The sequence below is a fragment of the Tenrec ecaudatus genome, chromosome 6 (genome assembly GCF_050624435.1).
Source record: "Tenrec ecaudatus isolate mTenEca1 chromosome 6, mTenEca1.hap1, whole genome shotgun sequence".
Taxonomy (NCBI): domain Eukaryota; kingdom Metazoa; phylum Chordata; class Mammalia; order Afrosoricida; family Tenrecidae; genus Tenrec; species Tenrec ecaudatus.
In genome coordinates, this window is record NC_134535.1 from 43,864,114 (window position 1) to 43,877,486 (window position 13,373).

The 13,373-nt window shown below is 36.4% G+C and overlaps 1 protein-coding gene across 1 annotated transcript in view; it reads right to left on the reverse strand.

Moving 5' to 3' along the window:
• Positions 1 to 13,373, reverse strand: part of LRRIQ1 (leucine rich repeats and IQ motif containing 1) — a 229,613-nt gene that overhangs the window by 142,405 nt on the left and 73,835 nt on the right. The window contains 2 exon segments of the mRNA XM_075553220.1: positions 5,132 to 5,578; positions 7,414 to 7,608. Of these exon segments, the coding sequence (XP_075409335.1) occupies positions 5,132 to 5,578; positions 7,414 to 7,608 (642 nt within the window).

The window sequence follows — 13,373 nt, forward strand, 5'->3', positions numbered from 1 at the left end:
AGCAGTCCAAAGAACTTTCAATATTCTTTTCCAGGGCCACAGTTCAAGTGCACTCATTCTTCTTCAGTTCTCTTCATTCAATGTCCAACTTTCACATGCATAAGAGGCACATGAAAATACCATGTTTGTCTTAGATGCATCTTAGTCCTCCAGGTAACATCTTTGCTTTTCAAATCTCTAAAGATGGCTTGTGTGGCAGATTTTCCTAATGTAACTGTCATTTGCTCTCGTGACTGCTGCTTCCATAAGCATTGGTTGTGGACCCAAGCAAGACAAAATCTTTGACAATTTCAGTCTTTTATCTTTTTATTATAATGCCGCCTATTGTTCCGGTTATGAGCATTTCCGTCTTCTTTACAATGAGTTGCAATCTACACTGAAGGCTGCAATCTTAGGTCGTCATGAGCGAGTGTTCCAAGTCCTCCCCCCAGGCTAGAAAAGCCTATGGGGTAGTTCTATCCTGTCACATAGAGTTGCTCATCAAAATTAGCTTGCTAGCACCTAACAGCGACAAAGTGTAGTCAATGTACAAATGATTCTGTTATTTCTTTCCACAGCTCTGTGCTTGATCTCAAAGGTGTATGGAGGACAAGTGATTATTCACTGGAATACCCAACGTCCGCCAACGTCCATTGAAAGTTTTCATTAATTTTCTATTGCTAAGGCTGATATTTTTCTCTTTGTTTCATCCTATTTTAATTTAACGCAAAGTGAAATTAAGTGATAAATTTTTTCTAGACATTATCACCTACTTTTTTCACTCCTAATATAGTAATTATATGTGGGGATATTAGAAAAGAAACTTTTATATTGTAATTATATTTCAATACCGTTTTTATTCATATCGTCAATATTGTTGCCATCACCATTTTATGTAAAGCCAGATTAAGTCTTCAATCTATTTTCTTATAAATAGAACAGAAGTTAATGACAAAATCTCTGGTCCAAGATATTTTTTGTACTTATTATGCATGAGGGAAATTCCAACAAATCACTTCCTTCTTGTAGTGTAAACACAACTTCATACATTTTACTGTGAATTTAATTAATATTCAAACATTTCAACATCATCCATTCCTGCATTTATATATTGAACAAATTTGGTGTATTTTAAAGCACTGTAATTCGCTCTATAACCTATGGGGGCATCATAGGCTGCACATTAGGCTGCTAACCACAAGGTCAGCAGTTTGAAACCATCAGGTGTCTGAGGGAGAAAGATGTGTCTATCTACTCCAGTAACACCTAGAGTCTCAGAAAACCACAGGGGACAACTCTGCTCAGTCCAAGGGTCACTATGAGTTGGAATCAACTCAATGACAATGAGGGTTTCTTGTTAGTTTATTTTGTTTTTTTTTTAAATATATAACAGATGCTTTAAGGAACTCTGGGGTGCTCTTGGGTAAACCTTGGACCACAAGCTCTGCAGTATAAACCCACTAGTGCTCTGTGGGGGAGAAGTGAGCCTGTCTCCTTGTATAAAGAGTTATGGAGACTCAGAAAACCTCTAAGGTTTTCTACGGGTCAGAATTGATTCAATGACAGAATTTTTTGTTTCGTTTTGTTTTATTATTTTTTTAACATTTTATTAGGGATTCATAGAACTCATCACAATCCATACATATACATACATCAATTGTATAAAGCACATCTGTACATTCTTTGCCCTAATCATTTTCAAAGCATTTGCTCTCCACTTAAGCCCTTTGCATCAAGTCCTCTTTATTCCCCTCCCTTCCTGCTCCCCATTCCCTCACGAGCCCTTGATAATTTATAAATTATTATTTTGTCATATCTTGCCCTATCCGGCATCTCCCTTCACCCCCTTTTCTGATGTCCATCCCCCAGGGAGGAGGTCACATGTAGTTCCTTGTAATCGCTTCCCCTTTCCCAACCCACTTGCCCTCTACACTCCCAGTATCGCCCCTCACACCCCTGGTCCTGAAGGTATCATCCACCCTGGATTCCCTGTGCCTCCAGCTCCTATCTGCACCAGTGTACAACCTCTGCTCTATCCAATCTTGCAAGGTAGAATTCGGATCATGGTAGTGGGGTGGGGGGAGGGAGTATTTAGGAACTGGAGGAAAGCTGTATTCTTCATTGGTGCTATGTCGCACCCTGACTGATTCATCTCCTATCTCCTCCTCTAGACCCCTCTGTGAGGGGATCTCCAGTGGCCAACAAAGGGGCTTTGGGTCTCCACTCTGCACTTCCCCCTTCATTCACTATGGTAAGATTTTTTTTGATGATGCATTATACCTGATCCCTTCAATATCTTGTGATCCCACAGGCTGGTGTGCTTCTTCCATGTGGGCTTTGTTGCTTCTGAGCTAGATGGCCGCTTGTTCACCTTCAAGCCTTTAAGACCTCAGACACTATCTCTTTTGATAGCCGGGCACCATCAGCTTTCTTTGCCACATTTGCTTATGCACCTGTTTGTCCTCAGCGATCGTATCATGGAGGTGTGCACCCAATGATATGATTTTTTGTTCTTTGATGCCTGATAACTGATCCCTTCAGAACCATGTGATCACACAAGCTGGTTTGTTCTTCAATGTGAGCTTTCTTGCTTCTGAGCTAGATGGCTGGCTGCTTGTTTTCTTCAAGCCTTTAAGACCCCAGATGCTATATCTTTTGATAGCCGGGCACCATCAGCTTTCTTCACCACATTTGCTTGTTCACCTGATTTGGCTTCAGCGGTTGTGTTGGGAGGGGAGCATCATAGAATGCCAATTTAATAGAAGAAAGTATTCATGCATTGAGGGAGTGCTTGAGTAGAGGCCCAAGGTCCTTCAGCCACCTTAATACTAAACCTATAACTATAGGCACATAGATCTATTTCCCCATCTCTCTCTCTCTCTCTCTCTCTCTCTCTCTCTCTCTCTCTCTCTCTCTCTCTCTCTCTCTCTATATATATATATATATATATATATATATATATATATATATATATATATATATATATATATTTTTTTTTTGCATGTACATGTCTTTGTCTAGACCTCTATAAATGCCCTTTGCCTCCTCGCTCTTTCCTCTATTTTCCATGACTTTCTTCCTGCCCCACTATCATGCTCCATCCCCACCTGAGTTACAGCTATACCTCTTCATTACTTTATCTTACCCTTGATCATTCCCTAGCAGGCCTGCCACTCCCACCTCACTACCAATTGGGACCAATGTTGTTCCCTTGTCCCTGGGTTGTTTTATTCTTAATAACAGGTACAATAAATATGAAAACACATTTGCAATGTATAGCTATAATTAAATGAAAGGCTTGCAAGAATGAAAGACACATGTACTTTGATGACAGCATCTTAATTTTTTCTCTGCAGACACATACAAGTTGTACTGACTAATGGTGTATTTATTCTAAAGCTGCCTCAGCATTTACTTCCAGTTCCTTACACCTATATCTCCTAAATCGAGTGCTGGTGTGACATATCGGGCAACCAACCACAGGTGCTAAGGTTCACCCCCGCTAGCTTGTCTCCTACAGAAATATGAAGCTTTCTGAGCAGAAATTTAGAGAGGCAGATCTACTTGCCCCTATAGGCTCACTATGAGTTGGAACTGATTTGAATGCAGTGAGCTTAATATTTTGAATTTATGTTCCCAAAAGATCCCTGGTAAGTAGAGGTGTGCTAACCACACGGCTAGTGGTTCAAATCCACCAATCACTCCACAGGAGAAAGATGACTATAGACAGGTTCATCTGCTTTAGTGAAAATTTACCGTCTCAGAAACCTTTTTACAGGATCACTATATGTGAGATTTGACTCTTTGGAAGTGGAAGATCTATAAAAATTTTCAAGAGGATAAACAAGAAGGCAAAAAGTCAAATGAGAAACATGTTCCTAGGTGAGAGTAACATGTTCCTCAGTGACCAACATGGACATTGCTTCCTTTACAAAAGGAAGCAGGCAAAGAAGCTGACCTCAGGGTTTACTGAACGTACTGTGTTTTCCATGTGGGCAAAACCAGTGTTCATCATCATCTTCGTATCTTTTGTTCCTAGCAAACATTTTACAGGTGAAATGCCCTAAGCATAACAGCATATGTAAACCATGCTTAGGAAACTCCCACACAACAAAAAGGGAAACTTCCTGAATCACTGAAGGCTAGAATCCAGCAAGTGGGTGTACATCTTGCTTTGCCTTTAACTTTTAGGTTTTCAGGTTTTTTATCCTTATTTCTTATGATGATTTAGGTATTTTACTCTTTTTGGAATAGGAAAGTCTAAATGCTGCTTATGAGAAATTTTTATAGGCAATGTCTGGAATGATTGCAGCAAAGGCAATAAGTGAAATCAACTGATAAATTATAAATCAACAAATGTTAAAAGTGCTTTTAAAATGTTTAAAATTTTCATATTGAACATGTTTTTAGTTTCAGGACACTACTCTATTCAACATAGGTCCTAGAGAAGAAATCAGTTTACCTCTGACCACTCCTCACAGGAGGAAGCTTGTGAAAAAGCAAGATTAGCTGTTGTAAGATTTTGCACCACCCTTGTAGGAGAAAATGAATTTATTATATTTTTATTTTTATTAGCATGACAATAAGACAGAAGTAAAAAGACTGAGGAAAATGACAGGGTAAGGTAAGCACTAATGTCTACTGGTTCAATAAACAATTAAAGCTAGCCCTTAGTTTTCTACAAGTGTTCAGTAGCTGGAAGTGGAAAGGAGGTTATTGCAATAAGTTATGGCATAGTTATGCCAAATACAATCATAGCACATATTATTGTTATTAAATGGGAAGAATATTGTTACATTTTAAAAAGTTTTAAAAAATGAATAAAATTTTAAAAATGAAATTAGCTGCTTATCCAAAAACTTAGAAAAATGGTTTTCAGAACAATCTGATATTTTACTTCTTTTTAAAAATTCATTTAAATAATTCAGACATTACAAGAAAGAAACAGGGTCATATTCTCCATTTCAATTAAATAATATTAAAATATATCCGAACTTCTAGACATTCAAACTATAGTCATCAATAATGTGTGCACATTGTCAAAAGTATAATTAAGAGGATATGATATATTCTATTGATTACACCACTGACTAAGATCACCATAAAACTTAGGAAGCATACAAGAAGAGTAGAAAAATAACATATAACTTACATTTTTTCGCTATATTGAATATTTTGGCAATTCTTCATCAAAGAAGATGTCGACACAGTTTTTGTGAAAGGGATTCTTTTGGTGGAAATGTTGCTTGTCGGAGTTATTCCACTTTCATGGTTTCTATTTTCTTGATTCTTTTCTTCCATATTGTTACACATGGAGGAATTTACTACTGGTGTGTAATCAGAACCAGAATTGATCCATTTCTCAGCAATATTTGATGAGTCTGGTTGACATCTGTTTGCATAAGCGTTGAGGACCACATTTTGCTGTTGGTTGTCAGTTTTTGTGTGGGCCAAATGCTTTTGCTTGGCTTCTGATTCGTTTTGCTCTATGATATTTACATACATATTTTCATGTGCATATCGATATTCATTACTAAGTGTCATCCATTTCTTAAAATAATCACAGAGCTTTTCTACACCATCCAAGGAAAATGTATTCCTGAACAAATAATTAAAGACAATAAAAGAATTATATCAGTAAATATTAAAATATGTATAACATAGAAAATTTCTGTTTGTGGCCTGAAACGAAAATTAAATTTTCTCCAACATTCATTATAAGCTTAGTTCATTCTGAGAACATAAAAATTGAGCTCATATCTAACAAAATTTGATAATATTTGTTTAGGTAATTTAGATTTACCAGTCTAGACAAAATGTCTAGAATTTAAAAAAAAATTTATCCTAGGTAGTTTTGGTTTAAATAAATGTGAAAAGCCATGTTTTTACTACCATAAACTTTAGAAATCATGGCTGCCTAAATTTGGATAAGTTATTTATTAAATAAAGCTAGAAGTACTTTCTACATTGACTCTTGCCATCCAAAATATTTATACTGGACTTCTAAACAAAGGATTTATATCATTGGAAAGTTTTTACACCCAGTCTTCTCTGAAAAAAGAATCAGCCAGAAAAAGAATTGAAATACCTTAAGACATAATTTGCTGTGAATCACTTAAATAATTATAAAGTTTCTATCTAACGGACTTATGTAACATTCAATCTGTCATGCACACAATTTTAGCCTCTCAAAAATATAAAAAGAGCTTTGCACTTACATGAGTCTTATTCTTGGCTAAATTTTAATTATAATTTATTTTGCTTTTTTACTTTTTAAGATTTGAATACTTGAAATTTATATTTTCTTTCTATGCTGAATATACAGTCACATGCTCCCTATTTTTTGTGAAACTATGTATAAATAAGTAAATATAACAAAAAAATTACACATTATATTTGGTTCTTAATGTTTATGGGTTCTTTTTTATAGGTAGTTGTTGAACAACCATTTATGAACTAAACATATGAAATACATTCTACTCTTCATTTTCAATTAAAAGTAAGATATAAAGTTACAGTAATGGGCAAGTAGTAAAAAGAAATTTTAAAACCCAAATTTCATTATGAGGAGAAATCAAGGGTTATTTGATATGAAAACTGTACATTTTTAAGGAGATGTCAGCTTAGATTTCCACACACACACAAAGGTAAAAATCATAACACTGCTTAAAAGCAAATACTGATTATTTATAAGAGTTGATGTTATTTTTATAGTTGTGAGACTTACTTTAAACAATGAATAAAGTATATTAAAACATTTAAATATCAACGCTAATGCTTATTTAAGATCAGTATTAGGAAAATATAAATAGAACATATAAGTAAAAAGTAAATAATCTAATTTAGACCTGCTTGTCCCACTTATAAAGTAGTTAAAGTAAACTATTAATTCATTCATAGTTACGTTTTTCGAATTTAGGATGGGGAGTGGAAATTCTCTGCTTCTGTCCTCTGAATGTATGCTTGTGTTAACTGCACGTTTGCACTGTGCTCTCATACATATTTATTTATTAAATCCCTTACAATACTTGTTCTGTTGCTTTGCTACTATTTGCCGGATTTTTTTCTTACATTAAACTGTGCAAACTTTGAGGATAGAGTCTAACAGCTAACAAAAAATCTTGGTTGCAATGATTATTGAGCAAATGTATGAACGATAATTAAATAATTGACTACTTAAATGTCTGTTTGGCACTTTTTTGTTTATGCTTTCATTTTATGCTGAGTCTAACATTTTAATATTTAAAGTATATTGTAAGTTATATTCAAAATTTATACAAATACATTTTAAGAATAAAAGAGGAGGCCCAGAATTTTGTTTTCTTTTGTTTTTTAAAAGTCTTCAAGTTTAAAAAATATAGTTTTGTTCATCAGAATACTTTTCCTCATATATATTACATTTTTATTACAACAAATATCAGAGTATTATATTACCCTTTTCCGGTGATGTAGTTTTCAGTGAGTAAGTTGAATTCTTGAATCTGGGACTGGCAAAGAGTCCAGATTTTAAAATCTGGGAAGCACCCAGATTTTAGCTGATATTGATCTTCAGTGTGATTGTCTGAATCACAATTAACCATCTCACCATTGAGGATTCTTAAAGTAGGTAACATTTTAAGTAGAGAATGTCTATTGAAAATAGGGAAAAGAGATCATTAAGAGCTTGATAAAGATAACTCATGTTTAAAATAAATGTAGGACTATGATTTATGAGCATGAAGTACTTGACATAATCGGATCTCAACATGAAATGTTGGCAAATTTTACATTGGAGCTCGAACAAAACATGGAACCCAACCCGACACATGTCACGTCAGTAAGCAAAAAAAGTTGTTTCGGTCACTCGGCAAGTGGCGTTGTTAGTGCACAATTTTTAAACCTTTTGTGGTTGTATTGCATGTGTTTTAGATTTTTTTGTACTGTTTTTAGATTAAAAATCATGGGTCCAAAGAAATAGTTATGTGAAAAGTATCATCATGATAAGGAACTGATTAACCGTGCTATCGATATTGTTGATGATAATTTAGTAAACCCTGTTAGAAATTAGTTAAGGAAAAAACAACAGCAGACCACAATAGACAGATTTTTTTTTTTAAGAGAAAGCCAGCCAGGTCCTGGTGAAAAAAGGCAAAGAAGGGAAAATCGGAAAAGCAGCGACCAGTTGATTCGATGGAAGGGGATTCCCCTTGCAAACAGTGACTCTCTCTCCATGCCTCCTCTCCACATCCGTGTCCGCAGATCCAGAGCATCATCGGTCTCAAGGGATGGGCTGTATTGTAGTTGTGAAAAACTTTTTTTAATGATGGGTTCCTTTTAAAAATTATATTATTTAACTCTGAACTTATTTACTTTGAAATTTCTATGTAATGTTTTATATAAAAAGGCAAGGTTAGGGTAAAAACTTGGTGGGTGAGAACAGATTAATCCATTTTCAGTTATTTCTCATGGGAAAACTTGATTCGGAACCGGGCTGCCTTACATCTCGATGCTCCTTCTAGAACAGATTAGCATCAAAGTCTGGGGTTCAGAAACATTGGTTTTGTGGAAATTACTCTGAAATCTGTTTAAAAATCTTAGCGTCTGGGGTCTTAAAGGCTTGAAGGCAAATAAGCGGCCATCTAGCTCATAAGCAACAAAGCCCACAGAGAAGAAGCACACGACCTAAGCAAATACAAGGTGTTGAATGGACCATGTAGCAGACACCAAGGAACAAAAACAATCATTGTGTGATCACCTTCCTCACATAATTGCTGAAGATGAAAGTGTGCATAAGCAAGTGTGGTGAAGAAGGCTGATGGTACCCGGCTACTGAGAGATATAGCATCCGGGGACTTAAAGGCATGAAAGCAAACAAGCGGCCATCTAGCCCAGAAGCAACCAAGCCCACACGGAAGCAGCACACCAACATAGGCGATTGTGAAGGGCAGAGGAGACCAGGACTCCAACAACAAAGGTGGGGTGGTGGTGAGAATCACATCACCGTGAAAGAGGGAGAGTGCATGATGGGGACCCAATGCCCATCTGGAGACAGCTGGACACCCCTTCCAGAGGGGTAGTGTGGAGGAGATGGGCCACTCAGGGTTCAGTGTAGCAACAATGAAACTAAAAACCTTCCTCTAGTTCCTGAACGCTTCCTCCCCTCCCAATCATCATGACCCCAATTCTACCTTGCCTTGCGGACCTGGTTATACCAGAGGATGTACAGCGGTGCAGTGGGGATCTGGAGGCACAGGTAATCTAGGACAGACGAACCCCTCAACACCAGCGGTGGGAGTGGTGACACCAGGAGGGAAGGGGGTGTAGAAAGGGAGAACCGACCTGGGAGATCTATGTGTAACCTCCTCTATGGGAGATGGGCAATAGGGAGGCGGGGGAGGGGAGACGCCGGGGAGTGTAAGATAAGATATAATAATTATTTATAAACTATCAAGGGACCAGGGGTGGGAACGGGGAGGGAGAGGGACGGGGGAAGAAAAGGGAAACCGAGCTGATTCCAGGAACCCAAGTGGAAGGTGAATTATGAGAATGATGAGTGCAACGAATGTATAAGGGTGCTTTGCTCAATTGATGTATGTACAGACTGTGATAAGAGCCTTATGAGCCCCAATAAAAAGATTTTTAAAAATCTTACAGTACCATGTTGTCTATACATTTTGGATGTTGTGGTTATACACTAAATTTTAGAGTTATTGATATACACTTAAATCTTTTCTTTTGGAACACAAATAGGAAATCAACACAGGATCACAAGCTAGAATCTAGATTACATAAAATAAGTATTTTACGTAAAATGCTTAATATAAAATAATAATATCATTTTTTGAAACTACGAAGTGATAACATTAGGGAAATTATTTTTAAAATAATGTAGCCTATAGTTAATTTTCTGACCATGTCTTTAAGTGAAATATAATCAGGATAAGGAAAAAGTAGAAGAGTTAGCAGTTTTGTTTCTTATGATTTGGAGAAACAATATTATGATATTTTGTCCTGAATGTTGGTAATAACCAAGTAATACAAACTTTCTTTATGTGAGGGGGAATTTGCATGAATTCTGAAGGCTAATAATACTTTGGAAATCCAGTCAGACAGCAAGATCTCTGTATGAACCCAGCCATTTAAAATGATTGGTTTGTGCAAACCCTCTTTTATCGTATGAGTCTGAACCTCTTATCAGAAGGCTGCTGATGGCCAAAAGAACAAGCAAACTTCCGGAATGAGTAAAATCCTTAGTTAAAACGGACTGTTTCAGGACACTAAGGGATAAATGACAGGGTAAGATTATTAAAAAGCTAAGGAACACATTAGGCAGAGCCCCAAAAGTATTAATTCTATGTAGATTCTATCGTTAGAACAAACTCACCCAATATAACAACAGAGCTATGAAATGGAGTACGTCTAAGAGATTTAGAAAACTTAGGGGGGAAATGGAATTAGAAAGTATTTGTTTATAAACTTTTATAACATATATATATGTATGTATATATGCATATATATGCAATTATGAATTTGAAGATATATATTTGTAAAGATATTTTTAATGTAAAATTGCCTAGAGCCCAACAAATCATAATGTAGTTCTGGGTATAGTTAGATTTTTATAGAAGATAAAAAATTTTCACAAGAGAAGGATAAATGTATCTTCCTCAAAGAAAGCAAGTGGAAGAATACTAGCTATTTATTAGGAGTCACACACACAAAAAAAAATTTAAGTTAAGAGAGGAGGGAAAAGTAAATAGGTTTGTTTCATCGAAGTAATAATCTTTTTTTGTAAACAATGTTAAGAATCAGATAAAAAAAAGCTTGATGTTTTTCTAATAAAGAATTTGGACTACTTAAGAAAATTTATGGTAGGTCTCTAAAGTATGAAGTTCTCTAATAAATTTGAAGATACTAACATTTGCCAAATAATATCCTACTAAATTTACAAAAGACTTAAAATAAACAACATATATTGTATATCTGGTTGAATTCACTTTAGGATATCATTAAAAAATCAATGTTATATAAAATTAATATTGTGCATCATAGTTTTATCATCACAGAGGCACAATATTAAATAGATGATTAAATATTAAACAGGCTCTGATCAAAGCAGTGGATGATTATCTGCTGAATTCAAAGTAGGTAATAATCAAAATAAAAGGTCTAGTGGCACAATGGTTAAAGGGATGGGCTGCTAACCTAAAAGTGGTTTGAACTCATCAACTACTCTGTGAAACAAAGACATTGCTCAAAACTTCCATAAAGATTTATAGCTTGAGAAACCTGATATGACAGTGTATTCTTCACTACAGGGCCACACATGTTTGAATTGACTCAATAGCAGTGTAATTTCTTTTTTAAAAAAAATAATCAAATAAAAAATGTTAAAATAATCAAATTTAGTAAACATGTTAATTACCTGCAAAAAGATTCAACCTCACTAGATTGTTTCTGCACTATTAGTACAAATTCATTGTATCTTAAATGTCCAGTCAAAAATTATTCAAGACATAATGTCAACGTAACGTATTTAGTAAAATAGCAAGTATAAAATAATGACTGAGGTGAAAATGGCTGTTGGAAGGCCTGGCCCCAGCTTTAGGCAATGCAGTCAGAGGCCTAAGGTCCTATGGAATAAGTTTAGATAAGGAAATAATTTGATTGTTCTAAGAATTGAGTTTAGGATCTGGCTGTACTATGTTTAGACTGTTTTCTTCTGACTACTGTTATTGATACAATGATTGACAGAAATGATTATTGGAAAGCATGAAAAGAGAGAGTTTGTAAGCCCACTAGCCTGCAGCCATTAATTGGATTGTTCTATGGATTAGGGCACTCCTGCAAAAAAGGATTTGAATAGGTAAGCCCCACCTAGTAACTTGAGTGCTTTGGACCTTTGAATTTGAAGAGACCCGCCTGGGGGTCTGTTAACAGATTGAAGAAAAAAAGGAGCCCTTGGCCCGTATAAATTTTTAGCTAGTGGCTTGTTCCTGAAGCTGGAAAAACCTGGAGCCACGAAGGATCTCTCCTCCGTAGTACCGAACTTAAAAGGAAGCTTGTTGCAGGAAGCCTGAGATGCTTGCCAGGTGACCACCTGGATCCACTCATTGAGTAGAAGTGGGAGAAATGCAGCAATACACATATAGCTTGAGTTTGGCCACTGACACCCGTGGAACTGATTCGCAGGGACTGGAGGAGAAGATGAGACTGAATTGACTGATCTGAAGTTCATGACCTAGCCCAAGGGGCTAGGGTTGTTGAGAATTTTTGAAGGGACCCATGCTCAAAAAGCGAGGTGGTCAATGGGTACTCTGGTGAGGCTAAGGGAGGCAGCCCACATTGCATTGACCAGAATCTGACCGTATGAAGACAAGATTTTGAACCTATAAATTGGTGCACATTGCTGCTGACTGTATGGATGGCTTTGCTTATGGATGCAGACTGAGAAGGTTCCAACCGGAACTAAGATTCTTCACATCAAAGAACATATTTATCTCCTCAGAGCACAGGGTTGATATAAGTGGGCAGTATAGATATTGGATATCCAAAATGGGTGGGGGGGGGGGGGAGGAAGCACAAAGTGGCTGGCTTACAAACTTTCATAGGTCAGGTAATATGTTGACAGGATTATAGGATTATGGTGTAGGTGTTCACATAACTGCAATTGTCAATTGTATAGAATATTTCTGTTTTGTTTGCTTGGAGAGTATTACGTTTAAACAAGGTTAACACATTTTTAATTATATGTATTCTAGTTCTACCCTGTTAGTCACAAATATGGCTTTACTATTGTTTCATAAATGGCTAAAGAGTTGTGTTGTCAAGTTTACAAGCAGTGGTCTGTGGTGGTTACATGTCATTTCAACTTGAGGATATTAAAAGTGAAGGGGTAATGTCTAGCATGACAATCAGGTCACAACCTGATGACACGTCCTTGTGGGCCTCGCCTTCTCATGAGGCTCCTGGAAACTTCCTCCCTTTCTTTCTGGAAGCGGGCCACACTCTCTCTCTGCCTTCGTCTTCCTGCTGACAACACATCCTGATAGCAGCCAGAGCCCTGAAATGCGTCCACCACCACTGGAACCACAAGACTTTTCACACGCCAGCTTGTGATCTTCCTGCATTTGGCGTCATGTGCTATGTGAGTCCAAAGAGGAATTTTTAGACTAGTATCATACATATGGCCTGATATCAGACTTATGGACTTGATCTGGACAGTGCTGGGATGTTTTTTCAACATACAATTGCTTTTTAATATAAAGCTCTTTCTTACATACAATATGAGTGTCTCTGGATTTGTTTCTCTGGTCAGCCCGGACTGACACACTGTCTGTAACAGGATACTCTCTATACGGATACAAAGATATTGGGTTAATGCAACTATTATTCAAATTTACACACCAACTTCT